This window comes from Vanellus vanellus (genome assembly GCF_965231255.1).
Source record: "Vanellus vanellus genome assembly, chromosome: 7".
Classification (NCBI taxonomy): Eukaryota; Metazoa; Chordata; class Aves; order Charadriiformes; family Charadriidae; genus Vanellus; species Vanellus vanellus.
In genome coordinates this window covers 14,771,430-14,798,377 of record NC_138912.1, presented here as the reverse complement: position 1 = coordinate 14,798,377, position 26,948 = coordinate 14,771,430, and the positions used below count along the sequence as shown (strand labels likewise).

Below are 26,948 nucleotides of genomic sequence, written 5' to 3'. Positions count from 1 at the left end.
AAATGGTAACTGGTCATCTGACTCTGGAGAGGTCATGTGAGTAAGTCTGCAGGAGTATAAAATTGCTGAAGACTGAATCACTGGGAAATTTTCTTCTGCATAGCTCGCACGTGTTGACGTTAACACAATTTCCGAGCTAGGGGTGGCGAAGCTTCCTTGGCACCCTCTCACAAGAAATATTAGAGTAGCCTCCTCTACAAAATGACTTGAGAGGTCGACTCTGTTACCCAAGTCATAAGAAAATAACCATGAAAGTTCATGGGAGTTCTGTGAGGGCTTACAGTGAAAGGGCTTTGAGCTTCTAGTTTGAAGTCTGTTTTTGCCTGAGCATATCAGAGAGAACTGGAGTTCTTACGTGTGCTGTTATGGTGACAGAAGAGGTGTGGAGTCATCTCCCACTGTCCTCTGGTGGAAAGAATCGCATCGTCTGTGTCTATTGAACAGTGCATGTCCTGACAGATTCATTCAAATCAACTGAAACTCAGATAAAACATACTAGTACTTACAAAGTTCTCTTTCTCTTGCTTCCATTTACTTGCTGTTTCTTTTCTTATAAGCAGGCTGTAAGCAGTTTGGGGCAAGACCTGTCCTCCTTTCTATCTCTGTGAGATTCAGCATGAAGGGGTGGCTAGCAGGCAGGATCACCGTTAAAGAAATAAAACATCTCTACACGCTCTTGTCCTCAGGCGATAAGGATTCAACACCCTTGGTCATTTACTGGCTGACCTGTTGCAGCAGATGCTAAAGAAAACAAGTTCCTGTATGGACTACTCCAGCAGCTATTTATAGCAAAACGTTAAGTAATAACTTCGTGGGTCTGGCATGGGAATTGCTAGGAAGGATGATGGAATAGTATTCATGCTTTTTCTTCGGAATAAGCGCCAGGGATGCTGTTTATCTTTGTTAAAATAAACTGTAACTTTATGCCCTGACTGGCTGTTGAAGCTTCATGTTTTAATTCAATGGTCCAGGATCAGATGCTGATCTGCAAAAGAAACGGGGTTAATTACTGGCAGAGGATGTTTAAGCTGGTGCAAGCAATGTGCTGCAGAGCCAGACAAGAGCGGGAAAGTCAGTAATTTAGATTCCACTTGTGACTGTGGTACAGAAAGTGCAGATTAATGAAGGAATGCGCGCGTGGATGGCCAAAATCTTGCGTAAAGGGAGAAATGTTTCCCTTTCTCCTGGTTTTGCCTCAGCAATACTTAAATTATTTGCCTGGAAAAAATAATATTTTAATCATGTGGTGGTTAACACTTCTAGCGCTACTGGAGACCTCTCCCGTCAGGGCAAAAGTTCTTGGTTATAATTGCTATTTGTGCAGCAAGAATTTGCTGGAGAGCAGGGCTGGTGTCCTGCGCTGGGCTGGCAGCTTTGCCTCTGCGCCCTGGTGCCAGCTCTGCCGGGTAGGCTGGAGGCTCAACAGCTCCATGGTGGGAGCCAGGCGTGGAGCTCCCGTGCTTTAATCCCAGCAGTGCACCTGAAAAAATGCCATTTTGATGAGAAACTCTGTAACCTCACTGAGTACCCGGCGCGGGTTATTTTGCAGGAATGCTTTACAGATTAACTAGTGGGTGCTACCAAAATAAATCCAGTTGATTATAACTTTGTGAGATTGGAGAGCCTCTGTTAATCACTAGGACCTGTTATGTTTTAGGAGAGGGGTGGTGGTGTGCTTTTTTGGTGTTTGTTTTGGTGTTGTTTTTTTTTTTTTAAATAGAAGATATGAAGTGTGTCTGTCTTGAGGAGAACAAACCAGGAGAGTGCCCGAGACTAAAAAGAAACCTAAGAGAGAAATATGCTGGATAAGGTGAGGCCAGAGAAGGAAGTGGAAGACTTGAAAGAGGGAAGCGGCTGCGAAACTTCAGTATTTGTGACAAGGGAGGTGGAGGAGGAAGAGGAAGCAAGCGAAATGGCGAAGCAAGCAGAGGGGAAGGTTGTGTGTTCTGTGAGTTTTCCTCAAGGAGAAATGGGCAGAGGGAGAGATGGGAGAGAGGAAAGGAGGATTTGATAGAGAAATGGTGGAGGAGGAATTCCAGGAAGTATATGACTCCTATAATCCTGAAACATTTACGAGGATGTTAAATGTGACCAGATAGTAAAGGCAATAGTAAATTTTCACCTGCCTGATAAGTTGCTAGCTCTAATAACCCCATGCTATAAAGATTTATTTGCTGCCAAATATAGTCAGGAAAAAAGCCACTGGAATCAATATTTTTTGGGTCTAGTCAGTGTGTAGCAAGACTAGAATTTCAGGTGCGTTTTTCCTTTGTGAGCAAGGAAATTTCATGTTCCATTTCACAATGGCATAAACCCTGCAGCCAGGAGACCCTCAGCAGAGATATGTTTAAAGGGCTTCCCTTTAGTGTTGTTTTCGGACTTTATATTGAATGAAAATCTTTGATATTTGAGTAACTGGTGTGGATGGAAACGTTTTGGAGGCTGTACCCAGCAACAAAGCGAGCAGTGCAATTTTCTCGTGCTGAAAACAGGATTTTTCAGTTACTCAGAAAGAAAGTAAAACAGGCAAAAAAAAAAAAAAGGCATGGAGAAGATGTACCGGGTAACAGTGTATCTACAGCCACCAGTCTGCAGAAAGGAAAAAGCAATGATCTGAGTATTAAGACATCAACACTGGAAGGTTTTTGCGAAGGATGCGGTGGCCTGCTCACGCAGCTCAGCAGCATTGTCCTCAGACAGGAGCAAGCGCTCGCTCAGCTGCTCCTGGGGTAAGTTCTTGATGTCTCCATTGAGGGGTGGAAGATCTTCCTCACAAGAAGCCTCTGTAGCTGGATGTTGTCCTTCAGCCATGCTGTCACATCGGGGTGTCCCCTGGCTGCTCTGCGGGAAGGGGAGCACTGGCTCTCAGGTTTGGGGACAAGCTGTTTCACATGCACTTGCAAGCAGACGTTAGCGGAGGAGGTGTGCTCAAAGCCCCGAAAGGAGGGAACGGGAGCCTTTGGGCAAAGCACTGCTTGGGGTCCAGAAAAATAATCACATCTCAGGATTGTTTGTGAAGCTTTAAATACAGCTGGGGTGAGGAGCTGCTTCTGGCAGGCACGCTCTCAAGAGAATCCTGCAAAGAACAACGGTAGGGAACTTCAGGAGGAAGAGTGTGAAACAAATATGACTTGAGCATTGCGTTTTTAAACAAGACTACACACAAAATGACCCAACTTTTACAGTACCTCGAAGTGACTCTAAATGGATGGGTTTTATTACGAAAAAAAGGCACACTCTAAGTGCAAATGTCTTGTATGATAGAAGAAAAACTGCTTCCTGAGATTCTTTAGAAACGGCACGACGGCTTAAAACTTCATGGTATGTGGTACTGAATGATAAACATAATCAACACTGTCCAGCTGGGTAAGAGGAGATGTAGAAGAACGGGCTCTGGGATGTGTATTCTGACCCATCCAGGTGCTAAATTAAAGTGAGGGCATACACATGTGACATTCACAGTAACTTCAAGCAGCAAAATGCAGAAGAGGCCATGAAGCCCCTGGAGATTTCACAGCTGTGGTCCAAAGCTGTCAACAATGTCTCTGAACTGAAAGGAGTATTATGCCTTACTAACATGCTCTGCTGTAAGGCAGCAGCACATCAGGGCTGTGCTGGGCATACCTGTGCTGTGCACAGAGGTGGGCGTTTGGGAAGGCACGAGCGATGTGCGGATGCTGAATCCCCAGCGTGGCTCAGCCCATGAGCTCTTGAGGGAAGAGCTCTTTGCTGTCTGCTGTGATCTAAGCTCACCCGGTATGTTGGTCTCTAAACCTTTCCTGGCTTTGAGGAACTGATGATATTTGAGGATTAAATTTCTATAATCTCAGGGGTATTTCAGCTAGTCCAACTCTAGAGTTTGCTGTGGAATAAGCGGTGCTGTCCCTGTCTTGGAGTGTTTTCCCAGCACTTTCTAGAGGCATCCTTCCAGCACTCTTTGTTCTCTGCCCTGGAGCTACGAATACAAGCTGACCACTTTCCTGCAAATGTTGTGTCTCTGCAGAGATATTCCAGTTTTCTGTCCTGTGTTGGGGAGCCAGTGATATTCCAAGGTCTTATTATTCACTTGCTTTATTCCAGGAGCACTCGGCAGAGCCAAAAGTTTTGGAGAGAGCAAGGTAGGATGGTGTCTCTGGTCTGGGACTATTGTCTTTCTTGGTGAGAAATGGTGTCTAATTAGGGAGCTGTGCTAAACAAGGCACTTAGGATATGGGAGGTCTGAAACAACAGGAGATTTTTGGCCACTGTGTTCTGCATCCCTAATGTATAGTCTCATGCACTGGGATGAATGGTAGAGCAGTGGGAGAGTGTCTTGCAGCTGATGGTTCAGACAAGATGCTCTCCGTTACCCTCTTAAGACCCTGTCTCTTTCTGCCTGTGATAGAGGGAGTATAAAGTACAGCATCCTAATTTAGCTCATTATATTGTAAATATACAGTATGAGTAGCCTGCTGTGGGCCCAATTCTGCATCTTGAGTCCAGAGGGACGTCTTTTATTTTACAGAGGTATGGTTCAAAGGTAATTCAAGGGCTCGAGTTCAGGACAATAACTTCTCGAACTTGCATTTTCTTTGCGTGGCTTTGTAGGTAGGTTACACCATTTTCTACCACCTCTTGGATTTTGGTTCTATAGGTCCATTTGCTGGTCTCTACCACTCTTACGTTTGCTTTTTTCCTGCTCCCTGTTGCTCCCACCTTCCTCCTCATCCTGACAAATATCTAAAGTTTAACCTTGACAGGTTACTTCTGTTTCTGGTGAACTCTCAATATTCAGACTTCTAAGCTATTACACCGTACATGGAAAATGTGCCCAGGATAGACTTTCCATTAAACTGTATTTAAATTGGAAGAGAATGCTGGCACATCTACAAGTATTCCAGAATTAGATCCCACAATACTGAGGCTAGTTAATCTTTTGGAAGAACAAAAACTGTTACTGATTTATATTTAGCAGAGGGAATGCATTTTAAAAACACAGTCTATATGAGGCCCCCCGAAGAAAACATCTTTTACGTTGATTTGTAGTGCATGGAAATACTATGTGGCCATAAAATATTTGCAGTCGGGCTCTGCTTTTATGTAGCTACTTTTTTTTTTTTTTTTTTTTCCAGCGTGAACTGTCACGAACCCTCTGAGAGTGGCTGCTCTGCTGACTGTGGGCTGTGTGGGCTGTGAGAGTGGGCTGTCGGTGAGACACGGCTACCTCTGGGGCAGCAGTTGAGCTGTTCATCACGGCTGTGGGCGGTATTGCAGGAGGGGAAGGGAAACGGCAGCGTGCCGTTAGCACTGCGGTGGGAACACGAGGCTCGTGAGGATGAGGCTTTGGTTCAAAACCCATGCAAGGTTTGTACTGTACCTTGGGACCTGTCTAGCCCAGGCGCCTGCCTCTGGGTAAGGGGATGTGCTGTTCGGGGAGAGCACACGCGGAGCCACTGTTTTGGCTTCCTGGAAGACCCGCAGCAGGACATGGGTGAGAGCAGAAGCTGAACGTGCCCTCTCTGTGCGCTGGTATGAGGTTAGACAGGGGGGCAGAGGTGCTGTTGGCCCTAATCTCAGCAGCACCGCTCTTAGTTAAATGTCTACAATATCTATTCAGGCTTAGTTTACACGATTATAAATTAGGAGGAACTCTGTAATGTTAATACAGGTGTACAATGTTCTGTGCATCGTTCTGATCTGTACTAAGAAAAAGAGTGACTGGGATTATGGTAGGTGGGAGAGTTCACTGAATTGTCCCAGGTGGACAGTTTCTGGAAGAGGAGCTAGGGCAGGTGACTGGCTCATTAACGCAGTGGGTCAGAGAAGCAAAGATAACTTGTTTTATAAAGTATACATAATCTTTTGGGCAACAGTGTACTTGCTTACCTTTGAGAAGATAAGGATTATCAAGAGGAGGTAGCATGGAAAGTTTTGGGTTTTTTCTTTCCTCTGTCCCACCATCTGCAGCATGGACAGATCAGCCATCACCCCAAGCAAGTTGTTCCTCCTCCTCCTGAAACATCAAATATTAGCGAAGGAGAAGATTCTCAAACTGTGCATCTGCAAGAGAAGGATAAACAGAATTTTTAAAGCATCCCTAAATCTTAAACTGAGCTGGTCTTAATCTTCCTTTCTTTTGTTAGAAGACATAAATACTTTTTTACGTCTCTCGTTAGACTGCTGACAGACCTGACCTGATCACAGCAGAACAAAAATGCTCTAAATCAAGAAACAGATCTTGGATGCTTCCAGAGCACCATTTTTTACTTTGATCTTCTCGTTTCCTACTCACAACATTAAACTTATGATGCCTTAGTAAAAATAATAAAGAATTGCCAAGATGCAAAGAGAACAAGGTCAGAAGTGCCTTGGTGCTCTCAAAATTAAATAATTATATGGCCCATGCAAGTTGCTCCTGCTGTGGATCAGAGGAGCTGCTAGAAGATAGTGTAGGGGGAAGCAGCTGCTGCTGATGGAGGGATCTCTGTCTCCTTTCCGTGGACCTGGCTGGACCCCGGTGGCCGCAGCGTCTGAGACGATTCATCCTGCCACTGCCCAGCATCTTTCTGGAAGGCTGCTCACCCCCTCTCTCCTTACACGGCAGACGGGAGCATATGGCTGCTTACTTATGCTCTTGCTGTTCTTATGGGCTTAGCGGGCTTATGGTCTGCGGGAGCTCGGGGGGATTTGCATGGGGAGAGGGTCCTACAGTCAATTAACAGATTCACCTCTCTTCTGTAGTACTTAAGCCTCCTTTGGCCAACCTAAATTTTTGCTCTGGGTTTTTTTTTTGCCTTTTTAATAAAATATTACAAACAACTCAGGCTTAATATAACTAAAGCAGGGCTCTTATTCTCTCGTCACTCCTCAGCTCTTTTACTTTCCTGTTTTCAACCTTTATAAAATTTGTCACCCTCCTAACTCTTACTAGTACCCATTGCCTCAGCATCGTCTTCAAGCAAGCCTTTGTAAAGCCTCACATCTGAGTTGTAACCAGGGACTTGTAAGTCAATGGGTTCAGACGATGTTGCTAAAAAAGCCCCACACCCAGGTGATTGCCTGGCGCTCCTGCAGAGGTTCTTGTCTCTGCGGGAGGAGTGACTGTACAACAGGACACATCTCTGCTCCTCGGCTACTGCACTACATGCGAGGGAGGGCGAATGCACGTCCCAGCGGATCAGAGGGGCAGAGGAAATGACAGTCTCTGCAGCCCACCCTCCTAAATCTGCTCAAACACATCAGTCTCCCGAGTCTTGCAGATTCTGCCTGCATCTGTCTCATCTCCAGGACACAGCCTTTCCCCTTTCCTTTCCTTTCTGCAAGGCTCAGTCTTCTCTCTTCTGCCATTGACAAAGTATTGCCACACTTGTGTTTTATTCCAAATTTCTCCTGTTGTACCTGTTTTCCTGCCCTCTGTCCTTATTGTCGCTTTTTGCATCTCTTTATTTTTCTCCATGAAATTAAAAATCAGCTTCTTCACTTTGAAGGCTCCTCACAAACTAACCGCTCCCTATCACCCATCAGTCAAGTTTGAAAGACGGATCCGTTGTGGATCATCCTGCACTCAACTCCGGCTCCTATTGCCCACTTTTTATACAGGGGAGCCTTCTCATAGATGTCTGTAAAACCACCCTTGGTGTCTTTCAAGGCTGTTACTTTAAATACAGCTTTGCTTTTTGCTCTTTAAAAAAAAAAGAAAAAAAAAGCCCAACTCCAAGCCCCACCCTGACTGCTATTATCTCCTTTCATGTGCATGTGGTCTGTCTGCACCTGCCTCTTGTCTCGTAGTGTGCAATTTAAATGGAAAATCTTACACTACGTGCGAACCTACTCTCCTGATACATCTCGTCACTGCTAAAATAGCACAGATGAAAATAAGTTACGTTTTGGCTTTGACTTGTTTTGGAGTCTTGGATGGGAGTGCTAGATCTGACCTGCTGGCTCAGATCCACCTCGTAGATATGTCCCTAATTCACTAAAGTTTAACCCAAGATGCTCCATAATTTCAGGTGTTCTGGATGTAGTGCTCCAGAATTAACCCTCTACATTTCTATCACTGAGTATTCCAACACCTGCAAAGCTATAGTCTGTCTTTGTGGAAGAGCAAAGCTTTGTTTCCTGGTCACCTTGTAATGCCAAGATGAGTCACCGTGGCGACAGCAATCTGATAGGGCCATTATCATCCTAACAGGCACAGGGAGAGTTGGATACAGCCTGGAGATAACGTGGTTACTTATTCTTGAAGAACAGCAAACATGTTTTTAAAGGCAGTGAAGAAGCCCTTGTTTTTAATTTGCATTAATTTACGGTTCCCTCTCTTCTGCGCACATGCCCTGGATCAGGCTGCATGTGAGAAAACAAGGTTTGCAACCCCTTTTCAGTTTCCACTGGTGTTAAGCTAATATTTATTTTTAGTAAACTGTATCTTGAAGTGTGCCTTTTAGAATCCATTTCCAAAGCCTACCACAACGAGTTCCTTGTGGTTTTCTCCTTTTGAACTTTATAAGCAAATGTGCAGGACCAGCGTTAACTAGTCATAATTCCCCAAATTATGGGAACACCTCAAAAAGCAGTAAGGTTTATGAGCATTCACCTCATAGTTGGTTGGGTTTTTTTTTTTTGTTTTTTTTTTTCTCCCTGTACTGCTAGTAACCATCCAGCTTTGGGGAGGCCGTGCAGGTAGTGTTTCAGGTCTAGGGCTTTTCTACTGCAGCCTGCATGTGTCCCTGGGGCAGAGCTTCCCTTGTGTTCCTCACGCCCACACATGGATTCCTTTTCTTCCTTCTCAGAATCCTTCATTTTAAATGCATATACAGCAAGGCCAACTGCCAGCTAAAGCACTCTGTTAGCCTCTTGCTATAGTGTCATAATTTTGAAACCCTTTTCTCCTTCCACAGTGTGGTGTTTTGCCCTGTCTGCTCTTTCCACTGTCACTAACCTGCTGGACAGGTACCTCCATCACCAAATCTGGACCTTTCCTCTCCTCCTCTCCAGGCAGACAGGGATTTGTCATTCCCACTTGCTACTTCACACCAGTCCCTGGGCTCAATTTTGAAGTCTCTTTTCTTTCTTTCAATTCTGAATGCCGCTTATTTCACATGCACTAAGAAGTTTATCTTAAATACTTTTCAGTCTGCAATGAGTTTTGACAGTATTCTGATAGGTGCCTATCAAGATTTTTTCAACTGGAAAGAATGTATTTTAAAAAAATTAAATCCCATCATTTCTTGCAGCACTTAAGAAATCCCAAGCCTTTAAGATTATGCCTAATGTTTGCAGAGCACGAACGCTTCTGCTGAAAACCCCTAACAGGCTTTGGGATGCATTTTGCTAAGCTGAGAACATCCAGTGCTGCCTTTTATATAGCGTGTAGATGCTGCTCAGGCCTTGAGATCCAGGAGACCAGGGACATCTAACGCACATGGAGGGAGAAGTGTGCCACTTCTGGGGCGATATTGTGCTTTCTCAAACAGGGATGTGCTTAGGAGTGGGACACTGAAGGCAGAGCAGTTCATACCGCTTCACATTGCGGTTCATGTGAAGGTCTCCTTTGCCTTGGCATACTAAAGGTTTCAGAAGGTCCAGCCCACGTGCTCATGGCTCAGGGTAGCAAGTGGCACATTACCACTTTTGCTGCTGCCTTGGCGCAGCTCGTGGTATTGGGGCAGGCTGTGTTCAGGGTTCAAACCCAGTACTGAATGAAATGGTGCAAACAGCATCTGTTATGGGCCATGAAATGAAATATCCAATCTTTAAAACCATAAGAGCGAGCAGACGCTGTTCTTTGTGACCCCCAACCTGAAACCTGGAAAGCTGTACAGGAGTCCATGGTGCTTCTCTAATTTTGTAGCCCCTTGACACAGAGGCTGTTTTCAGACAGGCGTGATTTTGCTCTTGTGACTTTTGTCACAAGATACCAGTGTGTGTAGTCCTGGCTTGGTTTTACAACGCCTGCTTGTCAGGGGGAAGTTGTGTTATGTTGTGGAGCGGGAAACTTGCAGTGCCCTTAAACACGCTCTCAGATTCCAAGCCTTCTTTCAAATACTTATTTCTTCACAATTTTTACTTCAAGCAATTATTTCACTTTGCCTTTGTTAGGGGACTGATAAGTCAGGTTGTGGGAGAGGAGTCTGGGAGTGACTCTCAGTTAACGGAGCTTTGCACGGTTGCTGTGAAATCAGGAGGACTTTTGCTTATTTTGCCAAATCAAACTCTGGGTTTGTGAGTTTCACTCAATTATTTTACATAAAGGAAACAAAAAATTGAAACCTACTGCACGGGCCCCAGCTGTATTGTACCAGTATTGCTGGTAGCAAAGGCCGAGGATGTCAAAACGTGTAGTAGTTTAAACAAGGGAATGGGAGGAGGCTGGAGTCCAGGTCAAGCCCAGTGTGAACAAAAACTTTAAGCAGATGATTTATTTTATTTTTAGCCAGCCAAGTAAGGACAGTGATTTATCTCAGTAGCTTGTGTTTCTAAAGTGTCCCTTTCCTTGTCTAAGTCCAGTCTTAGGTGCTTGTGTTGCCATCTGAAGTTGCCTGGTGTCTCCACCTTTTGGAGTGGGCATGCTGCCCTGAAGAAGTGAGCAAAGGCCTTTGTATTTGGCCCATTGCGTTGTAACTTCTCCAAGCCTTTGTAAGGGGCAAACCTCCATTATTAAATAGATACTTTAAAAATTAAGGCCTTTTCTGGTCTTTACCCGAGCATGTTCATCATGCAGGAGTCATTGCTCTGTAAGAACATTTGGGAGCAAGAAGGAGGTCTCCTCCCCATTTGCATTATTCACCTGAGGAAGCTGATCCTGGGGTGGTTTCCTTCATTCCTGGAGATCGTGGTTGCCCTGCATTTCAGCTGTGTGTACAGTGGGCACTCGTCCTGCAGGCGTTGGCCTGCCATGGGTTTGACCATGGGTTTGACTCAGCAGTGCTGAACTGTCAACAGCAAATAAGTGTTCCTCTCACATCCTTCCCATGGGGTCAGGCAGGACCCTACAGCTCCTTAACGATGCCCCAGCAGATGCTCTGCACATATGCAGTGGTGTTATCAGAACCTGTTTTGAAAGCTCTGGGCAGTTTCAGTGACTCCATTACTGCATTTTAAAAGGGCGCAATGTCCTATGGAGAGGTGTGGCAGTTACTGTAATCACAGCCAAGTTATCGAGTAAAATTAGAGCACTGAGATATTAAATCAAACTAATTAAAATGTGCGTGCCTTTGTGCTGCACAAATTTGTTTTGGTGAGTGACTGCTAGCAAAATGTTTGAGCTACAAAATTCAGATTTGGATGCAGAGATGACATCAATTGAATGTATATTCACTGGTAGCAGCTTTTTTTTTTTTTTTTTTTCCCACTTATATGCACCCCTAGAAACTATCAAAAAGGTCTTGAAAAAAACAAGACTGGAAATTACCGGAAAAATAGTTTTTCATATTTTTCTATGGATCCTTTGACTTTATATTATCTCTAATGATTGATCATATCCCTCAATGATTGTTGTGTTTCAGAAATGACTGTGACTTCATAGCTGCTTTAAAGAAGCTGGAAAAGTTATGAATGAGAGTTTTTATAATAGATGCTTATTTTTAGTCAGTCTACTTGTAAAAAGGGATATAGCAGAAAGAGACAGCTAAGAGACGAGCAATGGGGAGACCCAGCGACTTGACAAATTTCTGCCAAAAGAGAGGCTGGGATGGTTTACTTTGACCATCTGTCAACGATCTTGTCCCTACAGACCAGCATGACCCACCTGGGGAGGTGAAGTGGAGCAAGGTTAAATAGGCCACTTTTGCTGGCTCTGGCTCATAACCATTTGTGACGGTGAACAGCATCATGTTTGCAGTGATAAACAAAATACTTCTTTGCAAAATACAGTTAAACCTGAGGAACTCATCAGCAAGGTATCACTAAAGTCGAGGGCTTAACAGGGTTCCAGAGGGGTGGCAATAGAGAACATCTGGTTTGGAAAAAGCTAGTGGTATGGGAAGGGATGCAACCTCCTGTTCTTTGGGACAGCCTCTAATTAAACAGGTCTTAGGAGGTAACCTCAGAAGGTTCTCTCCACAGGGCTGCTGCAGCTTGGGTTGTCTTCTGACCACCCAGTCTGGGCTGTGGGGAGAGGCAGGGTGCACTGTCCCAGGTTCCTGTGAGCTGCTGCATCATGACCTTCCCAGGTCAAGCTGCCCCTTCCATGCAGTCTGTTCCTCCTGAACGTTTCCCTCTCCAACCTGCTTTTTCTTGGTACTCTGCACGTTATTTCTCCTCCTCCGTGTGTGAGGAACAGGAGAAGAAAGATGACTTATATTCCACATAATTTTTAGCATCAAATAACTCCCAGTTGGTTCATCTCTCCCTTAAAGCATTAATGAAAGTTTTCAAAGTCCTGTTTGTGTGGCCTCCCTGCTCTGTTCAGAAGGGCTAGCACTGTTGCTGAAAATGCAAGAAAAAAAACCCAGCAGGGAGCTGAGAGGAGAAGGCCGGAGTGACCAATGCTGGAGCTGAATTAAAATGTTCTCATCAGAAACCAGGATTTTAAATTCTGTTGGTAGTTATTCAGGCTCACCCTTATGATGTGCCGTTACAGCTTCGTGTAGCTACAAGCTAAAACCACCCCAAAGGCTGGGAGGAATAGGGGCCGGGCTTTTTATTGCAAAGCCAAGAATTACATTAGAGGTATAAGCATTATTTTATAGCAGCTATATAAAGACATAACTGTCAGCAATTAATTTGTGTGAAGAATGTGTATATTTAGTTTCTATAGTTTGTATATTTGAGGAATAGAGTTTTTAACCATACTGTTTAGTCATGCATCTTTATAGCGCAAACTGGCACATTGTTAAGGTCATATTTGCTTTTGTTGCATCCCTGGGTCTGTCGCGGAATAATCCTTTATTCTGTTGATACTCTGTTTCCAAATCTACGAGTATCTCCTCCCAAACATATGTGCATAATGTAGCGTGTATGTGCACACAAGGAAAAGGAAGCAGATGACTTGTGTTCAGTATAATGATTGTTTTGTGCTTGGACTGCTGCAGGCTCCCTGTTGAAAAGGAACTCACGCATCTACCCATCCATCCATTCATTCATGAACAAAGCTGCCGTCCTGACTGCGTAGATTGTGCGTTGACTCTTTGTGTAGGGCTGTGGTTAGAGAAAGACGTAATCTCCTCCCTGCTTCGTAGCCTTTCTCCCTCTTCGCTTTCCTCACCGTAATCATAGCGTGCTGATCAATGCCTACACAACAAGTGGGACCTCAGCTGAGGTTCCCATCACTGGAGAAGAGAGGACAATGGATGGTGGTTGGTGGAGGAATGCAGGTGGGTTATCACTGAGTGGTGCTCGAGTTTAGCAACGTATGTGTCTGAGCTGGCACGTAGCAAGGGTGGATGGGACGCGTGGAGGCAAGTGTCCGTGGAGTTGCTGTTGCAAAGGAGGAGTGAGAGAAATGGTCAAGTTGTGTGGGAGTCCTTTAGGAGTGGAAGATTTTCCCTAAATGTGACAGCTGTGATACAGCAACTTCACACATGCTTTGCTTCAATTTTGGAACCAATTCTTGCTTTCTCTTCTGGTGTGTAGCCTCAAAATGGCCTGTGACTTCAGTACTGAGCTGTATTCTCCATGTCGTGCTCTGTACTATGAGACTGTCCAGACAGGAGCCTTCTGTATCTGTGTGGCCTTTTATTGTTCAAGATGCTCCAGAAATCCTTAGTGACTTACAGAGAGAGGATTCGGCTAACTTTTATTTTGATCTGTAGTTCCCCTCTGAAGTTACCTCTGCTTTTGTTTTGCATTGAAAGTTTTTTTACTTACTACTCACAGCAGATTTGAAACCCTTTTTCTTTTTTCTCCATTCTACTTTCAGATTCCATAGGTGGGTCATTTTCGGCTTCCTCCCACCGATGCCACCACAAGCAGAAGCACTGTCTCCCCATCCCACAGTGTGGAGCTCTGTCCATCAGCCCTCTGCTTTTCCATCCGCACACGAAGGGATCCCAAATCATCATGGACACGACGCAGAAGGCAGTGAAGCGCCAGGCTAGCTTCTGCAATGCCATTACCTTCAGCAACAGGCCCATCATTATTTATGAGCAAGTCAGGCTTAAGGTGAGTAAATGATACCTTCCCTTATTGCCGCGGGAGCTGCTGTGAATGAACGTTGGGGTGTTGAAGGTGGTTAGCCCTTCCTTGAAAAGCACAGTAGGCAGATTTTGGCCTTAAAGATCTGCAATCTTTGTTGGTAATTCTGCTTTTGTCATTGTAGTTCTTAGTTCCTTGGTACAGGCCTCTCTAGAAACTGGGAAGAAAAGAGCTTATCTGGGTGTTAGACAAGGAACCACAGATTACGTTGAGATTGCAAGGAAAATGGCAAGGAAAAAGGGCTGTATTGGTCAGCCTGAAAGGCAGCAGCCTCGGTGTCTCTCTAGCCAACGTGTCCTCTAGGCGTTGCGTGCAGGCTGAGGGAGGGTGAGGAGTTAGTTAACGTGTTCGGTTCCACACCAAACCCTTTTCTTCCTGTAAACAAGGCAGCGATGAGGGCTGGTCTCATGGCGGTGGGACTCAGCCTCTCCTCAGCCAACAGTTAAGAGGTGAAAAGGCAAGCGAAAAGGACCTGGAAGAGAAGGTGCTTGCTGGTGTGCTTGGCAGGGAAGATAAAAGGGTTTAGCTGAAAGGATGAAAGGAGCAGTCAATGCGGTGTCACAGTTGCTGTCTAAGGAAAGGATCTTTCTGGCGGTCTGCTGCCTGCTTTGTGGAATCACTCGCCTGATAGCATTAAGGTCAGAGGGGAGAACACTGCAGGCATCACGTTCTCACTGGCAGAGGCTGATTTCACTTCCTTTGTGTCTGGTAGCCAAGAAGATGGAGTTGGTACCTCTTGTGCTGCAGCTGGCGTGGGAAGTTCAGCCTCCATGTGCACTGGGAGCTGCTTCCCGATGAAGATATTCATCAGTCCCCTTAGGAAATGAAGCACTTTTTAGGCTCTCAGCACCCTGTAGGAGCTTGGGGCCCCTTGCACTTCATCCACAGATATTTTCCAATCTTTATGCCCTCTAGTTTGTGGGACTGCGTTTTTCTGTTCTTAGCTGATTCTGTGCATTTCATTGGCACAAAGTAGGTCATCATCTTTGGCAGACTTTAGTTCGTGGCACACATGAAAGATCCGCCTGCAAATCCTTCATTTATGCACAAGGATTTTTCCAGGAGGTTTATTTGCATGTAGCTACCGAGTCGGAATGATCCCTCTGTTGCCCATTGCTAGAGGTCCCAGAGTGCTGGGACCTACAGCAACGTGTCAGCCTTCCCTGCCTCTTCCCTCACAGCCAGCAAAGGAACAAGAAATGAGGAATATGCCTCCTTTTGAAAATGCAGAGGGATTTCAGTGATTTCAGGCTCAGGCCCACAGGTAGAAAATCCCTCCTACATGTTTGTTATGTTTCCTGTGGAGCTCTTACCGCTTCCATTCAGGCTAGAAACCCAGCAGGACTCCCTCACATTGCCTAATGGGATTTTTTTTTTCCATGTTGGCGAGCAGTTTGGACAAACAACTGCAAAAAATGATTTGGGAGGAGATGAAAGCAGCATTTCATTTTTGAAAACACCATCAAAGATTTGAGTGGGTTTAGTGGCTTAGGCAAAGGTTCTGGGTTATTCCTTCCTCGTTCTGAAACAATGTCGTTATCTCAGGAAATTCACGCTTGTTTATTACTGTATATTTTAGGATTTTAGCTTGCATAACATATGTGAAGAATATGCATGCAAATCTTTCATTTCTGCGCAAGGGATTTATGAGCAGAGCTCCTGCTGTGTCCAATGGGAAGGTCCCGTGGGAATAATCAACAGGCTTCAGCACTCTAGGGATGGATGAAAATGTTAAAATATCTTTGCTCTTCTGATAAGTCCATCCTGCGATTGCCTTGGTATTGTGTGTGCCTGTGGAAAATGCTGTCTTAAACCTCCTCACCAGCTAAAGACTAACCACGAACCCAGGCATTCAGGTCCTGTAAAGTCTAAACTCCCTTTTGAAAAACTAGAAGAAAGAAGTCAGGAGGTACCGTTCTGTTTCTTAGGTGTTGTATCTTGGGTTTTATTCTGAGATTTCTTTGCAGCTTTGGGAATGCTGTTGAGCAGCCAGAGCTGTGTGGGGTTTGGGAAAATTTCCTCTTTCTTTACCCCCAAGATATGTGTCCCAGTAAGGTTTCTTCTGTGTAACTCGGGGCACTGCTAGGGAGCGGGGTGAGGTTGTCAAAGGTGTCACAAGGCACAACAGCAGGAGCCTGAGTCTGTGGAAGCAGCCGTGGCTTAGCAGTTCGGATGCAGATTGTGTCTTTTCTTCCCCTTCTGGTACCCGGTGGACCTCCCAAGCTTTTTTGCTAGCAGTGGCTGCTGAAGAGAGAATTTGGTCCATCATTAACCATTGCCTTTTTTAGCAAAACTGTGTACCCTTTGTCCAGCTGTGTCTAATTCTTGGCAGGCTTTATACTAGATTTTAATTTGGATATTAGTTTGCCTGTGGTCAGACTGTATTGAGAACTGTTTATAGGTGCTGATTAATACATGGAACATGCGCAGCCTCGATTATCATATGAATATTTACTCCGTGCGGCCTGTGATTGCTGTGAAGTATTGGCAAGAGACTGTGAAAGAGTAAATTGTGCGAATAACAATGAGGCCATATTTATCTCAGACCCAAAAGCTTTTAGGGCTTGCAGTAAACTTGCTGCAATAAATAATCCAGGCTGCTTCTTGGAGTATGCATATATTCCCCCTTTTGGCACGTGCATGCCCCATCCTTCCCCCTCCCACTGGGGACATGCACGGTCCCGTCCCATCCCATCCTGGCCAGGCATATGAAATAGCAAATCTGCTTCAGTCCTTTTTAGTGCCACTCCAGTGTCCATCCCGCAAGTGGGAGCTTCCCATGATTCCTGAGACTGAGGTCAATGCTCAAGTGTTTCATGTAAACAGTTTCGGTGCTTGGCTGGACTGAGTAGGGATGAAGAGCAGCGCTCGCTTAACTAATAAGCATTTTTCTGAAGCTCTGAGTTATTCTCTCTGGTACTTCAGTTATCTTCAGGCTTTGAACAACGTCTTTGCTGTGAGATTGTTGTGCCCCCAAGGGTGCACGTTCTAGATTTTCCTTGGAGAGGCACATGTGAAAGAAAAATGCAATATTTACAAATGTGATTAGAAGAGAATTCGCAAGTCCAAAGAAAATGTCTTGGAGAACCCCCCTGGTGAAAACCCTGTGCTGTCAGCTTCTAGCTGGGACACGAGGAGCTGCTGCCAGGCTTTTGAGAACAAAGTCCCCCAGTCCTGAACAGTTCAGTCTTTGGCGTTGCAACACATCCGAGCCATCAGCACTTTGACGGAGGGAGAAATTACAGTAAGGTAGCAAGTTTTGTATGACATCTGGTCTGTGTTACCTATCTGTGTTTCTGCCATTGTCCTGCAGCCAAGAGTGAAACTGCTTGAGGCTGCCAAGGCTTCGATGGAAGAGGGCTATCTCAAGCGCAGTCATGTTTGCTGCAGGTTCAGGGCATGAACAGAAACACCAATTATGTGTCAGCTGGCATGCTGGAACTGTCCTGGCCCCGCAATCAGGATTGGATCCAGCATCCTTGGGTCTTTCATTTCATAGTATGGATGCTGACAGGCTGAATCCCTTTGAGAGGAATAATTCCCAGCAGGTTCATACTCAAACAACAAAATGAGAGAAGACATTCTCTGAGGACACTATCTCTATCTGGGGACCCTACTAATGCTGGAAGACTCCCTGCTTCCATGGGAAGAAAGAGACCTTGTAACTGGGTGGTGTTTCAGATGTGCTGCACGTGTTTAGGACCTGCTGCCTGCTCCCCTCGGATCTCCTTAAGTCCAGGGCTCAGTGCATGTGAGAAGAAGCCAATGACTCTGGAGGCATCTGTGGTTCTTTGTCCTGCTGTCTCTCAGGTGCAGAAGGGTGGATATGACACATGCACCATCTCAACAACTATAGCAGATGTTCCTGACCCGAGGCACACTGAGTAACCTCATACTGACCGGTGGGGTGTAGATGTGTGTAACATATCTTGAAAAAGACCACTCACAGCTGAAATAAATAGGTTTTCCCCAATCATAAGACAGCAGCTATCATTGCCTCCTAATTGTGTATTTAATATAGTTAAATCATGCTTTCCCACACACAAGTTCTCTGCTGCAGGGCTGTGATTTCATCCAGTCTGACAAGCTAAACAGGGGTAAGACTGTCTTTTACGTGGCTGGGAAACCCAGAAAACCCTATGGTGGTGACTGTGATTCTGGAGCCAGCGCTTTTCCCTCAGGTCATGAGAGACCCCATCATCTGAGCACCACAAAGGAAGATAGCTGCTGCTGCAGGTGCTGCAATAAAAGCTCTTATGGCCATTTTTTGGCACATTTTGTGACAAGGTGACTCTTAGGCCAAAAGGAATTACCCTAGAAATAGAAGTGAGTCATCATACAGCTGTAATTACATTTCACCTCTTCACATAGATTTTTTTTTTTTTTTTAAATATGTGTGTTGTATCCTAAGTGTGCAGCATTACTGCTTGCAGCTGAAAAAGCTAGAGTGGTGTTTGGTGGGTGAAATGTTTCCTAAATCTAATGGGCTCATCTGCGTGGTGACCGTTGGTGATCAATGGCATAGACCCTGTAGCGTGTAAGTAGATGTTCAAGTGCCAAATGTTGTTATTGCTGCTGTTATCTTTGCAGATCACTAAAAAGCAGTGTTGCTGGAGTGGGGCTCTTCGACTCGGGTTTACTTCCAAGGATCCATCGAGGATTAACCCTGACACTCTGCCGAAGTACGCATGCCCTGACTTGGTTTCCCAAAGCGGTTTTTGGGCCAAGGCTCTGCCAGAAGAGTTTGCGAACGAGGGAAACATCATAGCCTTCTGGGTGGACAAGAAGGGACGGGTTTTCTATCGAGTGAACGACTCCGCTGCGATGCTCTTCTTCAGTGGGGTGAGGACAGCAGAGCCCCTCTGGGCTTTGATTGATGTCTACGGACTCACACGCGGAGTGCAGCTCTTAGGTGAGTACCTGGATCCAAACGCACAGGATGATGCTGAGCCGTCCCTGGTGAAAGGCCAGCCTGATGCTGCCTGTCCCCCTCTCTGGGCTGGGAGAGGCGCAGGGAAACAAACGGCTGTTGTTCCTCCCCAGAGCATCTCACAGCGTGGATCAGTGGGAGTTTGAAACTTAGCACATAAATATAACACGAGTGGGAGGTGGGGAACAACCGCTACAGTATAGCACTAGAAGCCATCTGTAAATAAGTGGATTTCTGCTCCGAGGTGTTGCTCTATCAGAGCAGAGTCTGCAGTGTGGCATATACCTTGTAAAACTTCCTTTTTATCTCTGCTGCTTTCCCGCTTTTCCCAATGCCGAAGTGGGGAAATGCATTTTACATGTTATGGATAAATCCTTCCTGGATGGCACTATTATGATTTTCTGGCTGGTTTAGTGGGCAGATTTGAAACATGGATGTCTTCCAAATTACCTGGGAGAAGCTCTGGTTGGTTTTGCTAGGATGTTGCTTTCAGAGAGGAGTTTGATTCATCCTCTAGAGCCTGAAGGTTGGATACAGAGTTGGGGTTGGAAGACAAGGAGTGCTGAGTGCCTGTGTCTTCTGCCATCTGCTGAAACGGAGATAGTTTGGCCTTCATGAGGAGGACTCAGTCTAGCCCCAAATGTGCAGGCTGTCAAGGTTTGGGGTCTTTGAGTTTATACATCTTAGAAGAACTGAAAAGAGTCTCCAAGGACCCAGCATAAGGGGCAGCTTGGTTGCTGGGGGACCACAGGTGTCAGCATGCAGCCTTAGAGTTGGCTTCGCATTGTCACTGGGGGGCAAATCACAGCACTTCTCCATTAACAGTAGTTTCATGGGTCTTGTTTTCACCATGGAAGAGGTTAGATGGTACCTGCTGACCTTCATGAGCTGAAGTTCCTTCTGAAGATGAGATGATCTTGCCAGGCTGAGAGAGATCTTGGCTTTTTCCTGTCATGCAGCCTGATAATCTCTGTTGAAATGACACCTTCATGCTATATAAAAAAAAAACTTTAATGAAGCCTCTATCCTACAGTTCTGCCTTCTCTCTGCAGTGCTTGCTGTATTAAAAAATATGGTGTCAGGACTTCCCGTAACAACCTACACATCAGGGAAGAGGGATGTGGGTTCAGGAAGTGAAGTAATGGGACTGACCTCTTCTTGCTGCAAAAACTACCGGCCCAAGATTGCACAAGGCAGAGGAATTAAAGAATTTCTCGGCAGCCTTTTGCTTTCTTTTAGGAGCAGAAAGATTTATCTTTTGTTGTGAATCAGCTTGAATTAGAGCCACTAGGCAACTGTTCATAGGCCAAGGCGGTGATAGTTGAATTGGGATCTAGAATTTGGGTAAATGTCACGCCAAGGGCTCAGTTAGGAAGAGCTTACGAATGACTTCAAGTCCTCCGGCTTTTCTTGCAAGATTTGGCACCTCAGGACTCCTACGCCTGATTAATGAGGGCCCATAACTCTAGATTATGTGTTTCTTTTCAAAACACCCAAGAAATCATTTCCTATCCGTCATCCACCCCTGCGTTGTCCTAGCATCTTCCACATCCGCTTTCACAGGGAAAATGTGACCCTTGCCAGCCGCTGACTTGCCTCTAGCTGAACAGCCTCCGGGCTCTGGTGGGTATAAAGTCCCTGAATGAAGCAGGCAGCTTCTGAGTTTACACAGTTGGCGTGGAGCTCAGATATGTATTTATAGCTCATTCCAGCAGCCTTCAGCAGGCTTTAAGCCTAGCAACTGTGCCGAAACATCTTCAACTTGAGTCCTCTCTATCTCCATTCATTATTACACAGCACTAAAAGTCAGAGCAGGGAAATCGTCGGCTGTGTTGCCTCTGGATCCTATAGACATACCCACTGCGATGCTCTGCATGCCTCTTTCGGTGTGTAGCAGACCACACATATAGTACAGGACAACTTGCCAAAACCTCCCGGGACTTGACAAATGAATTTCATAGCTTAGCTACAAACATATGGTTGAATTCAGCCTGGTATGGTATGCAGGGCATCTGATGGAGGCTGGGGATGCTGAAATGGCACGTTGAACAGAAGAGCCTAGCATTTCAGATTCTGGTTCAGTGATTTATTCCCTCCCCAACCCCAAACGTATTCCTTCTTCTTAAGCCTCACTGTTTTCCCGATGACTGTAGGGTTGCAGGGTCTGCACTGCCTCCATTTGCTTTTATGTGTGTTTCACCCAAGAATCTGACCAAAAGCTTTACTGTTTCTGGTGGCTGTCTTTCTGTTTATTGCAGAATTATTCCCTTCCCACTCCTAATAATGAAACTTCACTTCCAAAATCAGACTTGCCCAAAGGAAAGACGTGCAGCAGTAACTCTTGTGTCACTGCAAGATCCCAGCTCTGCAGGGAAATGCACAATGTGCGTTTATGTCCCCAAAAGTCACAACTTCCACAACTTCCAAAACTTCACGTTTTTGGTTTGCTTATCCGCACTACAGTATCGGTTCCAGCCAAAATAAGGGACCCAGTAAAGCAGGGCAATGACCAAGTCTAGCGACACTGTTACTGTCTTACAGATTTAATAAAGAGAGACTTGAACAAAAGGGGGCCCAAAGCTTGGGAGAGTTAAATGATTTGCCAGAGGTTATACAGCAGTGTCACCCGATTCAGGGATACCATCAGCCTTGTTGCCCAGCTCGGTCGTGCCTCCCTCTCTGTCAGCATCACAGGCTTCCATCGCTAAATTGCTCCTGTGGGTGAAAGAGAAACAGCTGGTTTGTACCTTAATTCTTCATTTCCTTCTGCTTATGGCTTTAACCATAGCATCAGCCTTACTGATAATTACCCACATGTCGTTACTGCTGTCAATGCACAGGTTTATGTGGCTGTCACAGATGTTCCTGGGTCTGGCTGCCCTTGCTGCATTCAGAAGCAGAGCCCTTTAAGCAGCTTCTTTGCCGGCTTGATTTTGTTCCGAAACAGGTAAAAAGGACTTGCGTGGTCCACTGCATCTCAGCTGAGGGGAGGTCAGGACCTGAGTCTGGACCACGTCTTGCCTGTCACTGCTGGAGTGAGTCAAAAATGAGAGACTGTCCTAAATCCACCTTGAAGGTAGATGAGGTTCACAGTGCTCACGCACTCGGTCACAGGTGAGAGGCTGCTCCTTGCTTTCCTTGCCTCTACCCATGGGACAAAGATAAAAAGGCTTAAATTCACCCAGGAATCTGGTCTCCTCTGACCACAGGGTCTCAGCTGTTTTCCTGCCGTGATGTAAAGGCCCACGCAGGGGAGCTTGTTGCAAACAAGTGCATGCATGTTCTGTGTTTTAGGGCATGAGTTTCAGCGTAGATACAGGCTTACGTGACCTGTAAACATGCCCTTATACAGCGTCTCTCCTGCCGACATGCTCAACTTGCAGGCAGGATGGTTTACAGCTCTGCTTCCCTTTTTGGGCAGATAGTTTTGCACAAGTGCACTTTTACATTCCAGGATAATTTAAAGTAATATTTACTAGAAATGTGCCTTAGCCTTATGTTATCACTTCAACATGCACACATGCTCATTCACACTTCAGAAAGAGTCCGAGAAAAATGGAATATAAGCAATCTGCTGCCTCTCTGCTATAATAAAGCATCAAAAAAGGAAAGGAAAGGATCAGCTGTTTAAATCCTGGGGTCCTCAGAGCCCTGGAGGAAGGATGGCAGCTCATGGGAACCACATGGTGGTGTCTCATGTTAGCCTCTTTCTTTCGAGGACTTGGCTAGTGAGCCTGGCATAGGCTGAGAAATGCTCACGTACACTTTCGATGGACTCACTGCAGGACAGCAAGGGTGCCAGCTTTCCTCAGTGATGTGTACGGTATAGCATAATGTGTGTTTTCAGCATATTCCTGTACCTTTTGGTGGGGAATTCCAGGTTTACCTGCTGCATGATGTCTTTTTGAAAATTGCCCCGTTGTTTTGGCAGTGACATTGTAGCATAGGATTACAGAATGGTTAAGGTTCGAAAGGACCTATGAAGATCATCTAGTCCTACCATCTACTGTCTTTTCTAAGCACGATACACGTGCTCTAAAAGTACGGAAAAATGGGACTGCAAAGAAATTATGATTTAAGCATATCCCTCTACCCACCCTGTATTTCCAGTGGAGTAATGTGAGGGAACGGTCTGTTCGTTTTCTTTAGTGCCGTTCATTACTAGCATGGTCAGCAACCAAAGCCCCTTACTGTTTATTACTCTGTCCACGCTCTTCTCCCATCCATCTGTATTCTCGTTCATGCAGTATTTCAAAGTGGTCTTGGCCTTTTACCAGCACAGACTTGGAAAACCAAGGCTAATTTTATTTAGATTGGCCCACTGAGAGGCACCTGTTGAAAGCAAAGCTTCGCCACCTCTTGTAAATATAAAATATGTGAAAAAATATACATATGCATATGTATTAAATGTGCGTGTATTAGATTTACCTGAAGTAGAAACAGTATAAATATATGTTTCAGTAATAAATACGTATACAGATCCTAGTAGAATTAACTGGCAGTGCTGTATATTATATCAGATATTTGGGAAATATTTTCTTTCTTCAGATCTGCTTCCTAGCTTCTTATTACTTCATGTTTGCAAAGTATCCAAAGTCAAAATGCGAAGTGATCAGGGGTGGAAATGTACCCATCTTGGGACTCAAGCTAGTGTATATTTGACAAGGAAGTTGCAGATTTTGTAGAGAAAGAAGGAAACATGTTTTTCTTTCTTCACCCTTGTCAGTTCTTAGGTAAATTGAATCTCTATCTCCAGGGCACCTTTAGAAGAAACATTAAATAAGCCTCAAATGAGGTGGATATATGGGCAAATTTCAGGTGTGAATGGTATAAGACTGATGATAAATCTAATTTATCACATGCATCTGCGGTTTTACCATGTGGTTATTACTATTTTATTTTCCAAGTGCAAAACTTATTTTCCATTGCCCACGGGAGTCCATTTCTGTTGCTATTCTGACACATGCAAGTAAGCAGACTCATCTGCCGAGAGTGCTTCGCGCTAAACAAAATTGGATAATCAAATATGACTGCAGTGTATTTTTATAGTGTATTGTTGAAAGTGGAAGCTATAAACTATTTACCCTCTCTGTGGAAGTCTGTGACTATCTGATGCAAAAGAATAATATGTGTTTAAACAGAGCCCTACTTAATGAAGGCAAGATATACACGACCTGCAAACAGTCAGTTGTCATTGTTTTTCCGCATCTCCTAAGGGGAGAGAGAATTTAAATTGCTCATAAAGTTTTATTGTCTGTAGCTGTTGTCTCTATGGCAGCTGCAGGAAGCTCTCTGACATGGCTAAAAATGTGAAAACAGTTTAATAAATAACTCACCTCTTGCCATTTTAATTAATCCCTGCTTTGCCTTAGCACCTCTGGAGGGACGTATTTTTCCAGATGCGATAGGTACCCACAAGTTATCCCACAGCCCAAAGGCAGCTCCTTGCGCTTGAAGGTCTCTGTCCTCTCGCTCTCTGATAAGGCTGCCGGAGACAGCGCTTTTCGGCAAGCTAGAGCTCATCTTGGCTGCGTGAAGGCCGTGGCTTTTTTCCCCTTCTCTTTGCGTTTGAGTGTAAACAACGCAGAATTCGTGCCCGTGAGCCTGGGGTGGCCCGCGGGGGACGGCAGCGTCTCCCGGGCTCTGCCCTGCCCTCCCGCTGGCAGCAACGGGGGCTTCGGGCTCCGCAGTTGGATGGCAAACGCCCAGTAAGTCGGAACAGCCAGATGCCAAGCAAAATATGGTCTCGGGGTGGGGGGGATCAGCATTTCAGGCTTCACCGGCTCTTGACGAGGTGTTGACTTAGGAAATTGCACAGAGGCTGTGTGCGTCACACATACTTTATCGGCGTGGCTGGTCCCAGTACCGGTTGCTTTCACCTGAACCAGCGTTGCCTTAGCAGGACTGCTCGTGGAGCTGAGGCCTTGCTGCAGGTGAGCAGAAAGGACAGAATCTGGCACGTAATGCACTGTTGGGCACATTTTATCCACGAAATATCCACATCGGCGTCAGGAGAGCCTGCAAGTGAACCTGGGTAGGAATAAATTTAAGAGGGATTAGTCTGGCTGTTATTGCCCAGACTGGGAAAAATGAAGCCTGTAACAAGACTGAATGACCAGTGGAAAAATAAATTTTGTGCTTTATAAAGTTCCTTTAGTTTTGGTAAGCTGAATTACTGTTCCTAACACAGGCAAGAAGGGCTAGATAACAATATTTTCCATGTTACCCGTAAAAGCACAACGAATTATGAAAACTCTGACAATTGCAAGTGGTGTGTACGTTATGGGTGTGTGAACGCTGCAGTTCAGATGCTGACCCTGCAAAGATAGGCCCCTGTGTTTAAAAAAAAAAAAAAAAATTCCTTCACATTAAATATCTGTTCTGATGAGTGAGGTGGCTGTCGGTTTAGGGAGGTAAATATTGCTGGTTTACACTAAGAAGTTTATCTGGCCTTTCCTAAGTGGTGTTATTTTCTCAGCATAAGTGTGGAACTTGTAGTGTGGAAACAGTGATTCCATTTAAAAGGACTTTGAACTTATTCTGCTTCTACTAAAGGTATAAACCACTGGAATAATTTAATATATACTGAATTCATTACACAGTTATAGTTAGTGTCTAGTATAGACAGGGCCTTAGACAATAATAACATCACTAATGGAGCAGTGTATTTTTTTTGAGAAACATTTCAAAGAGTTCCTTGTGTTAGCAAAGATTGTGGCATTTTGATTTAAATCATTAGGATAAAGTATCTATGTTGTTTTTTTAAAAAAATACATCTCTTAACTGATACTTAATGCCGCATGTAATTGTATTTTCCTTAGTTTGTCTTATGTGGTTCCTATTATAATTCTGTAAGTAATTAAGTGTCTTAAAAAGAAAGGTGGAGAGAATATGTTGGTACAGCGAGTTAACCTTTGCAGCTTTCTTAATACTTGTCTCCAAAATATTCAGCGAAATAGTTAAATGGGTACAAACCATGGGCTGTAAAGCTGAAAGCTAATGTCTCTTAATTCATAAACCTATAGCTTGACAAAACGAGTGCGTTTACTCCAGTGTAAGACCGTTGGAGCTGGAGGTAAGTTTTGGATGTAAACTGAGTAGATCATCTGGTAAAAGTCTAACAATTTATTGTGCTAATCTTGCAATTCCAGCTGTTCCAGCTGTGGAGGCCCTTTCCCCTAAGCCTGTATGACAGATGACAGCTAAACATTGCTTATATGATAAAACTAAACACTGGCTCTGTACAGTATGTCTCTGCTGGCATGAGATAGCACTTTGTCATTTCAATGTCTAATTGGTAACACAGCTGCTGAATATGCAATTTACCGTACAGAGGATATGATTTTGTTATCCCTGTAGGTGTCTGGGTTATTAAAAAAGTTTGACACCTTTAATAAAACTAAATTGGCTTTTCCATCTGTATCAGCAACAGAGCTAAAAATGAGATTGCTTTGTACTCTGAAGTCTCCATTTGTTTCTCCAAGTAGCGTAAGCAGAACTGTTGTTGTTGGACTCAGTCTGGAAATCCTTACTCATAGCCCTACCCTACTCTCAGTTTTACCAACCTGTACTTGGAGTCACCTGTGGAGTCCCTCTGGCTTTGCACTGAAACTAGCCCCAGGTTTTTGCTCACTCATCACTTTTCTGTGGCCAAACACCGAGCAGGAGAAGCCCCTCTGGACCTTGCTTGGCTTGTCCTGAAGAAAACAGTATTTTGACTGAGGTAACCTGTGCGGATCCAAGCCAGGACCTCTCCTTCCATGTACCCTAGGCAGGAGAAACGAGCCTCTTGGTGTCTGTGTGAGTGGAACTGTTTACAAGTGGCTGAAAGATGGCAAAAATGCAAATGGTGTCATCTGCTTGTGCTAACTCAGAAGATCTTTCGTTGGTGTCTCAGGTCTGCGCT

General features: G+C 44.9%; 1 protein-coding gene across 2 annotated transcripts in view; it reads left to right on the top strand.

The window, feature by feature from the left end:
• The window catches only part of NEURL1 (neuralized E3 ubiquitin protein ligase 1), a gene marked incomplete at both ends in the record, with an annotated part of 160,141 nt that overhangs the window by 82,207 nt on the left and 50,986 nt on the right, over positions 1-26,948 (top strand). For both annotated transcript variants that reach the window (XM_082486279.1, XM_082486280.1), the window contains 2 exons: positions 13,838-14,079; positions 18,703-19,024. In XM_082486279.1, coding sequence (XP_082342405.1) covers positions 13,838-14,079; positions 18,703-19,024 — 564 coding nt within the window. The remainder of the gene's footprint in view (positions 1-13,837; positions 14,080-18,702; positions 19,025-26,948) is intronic.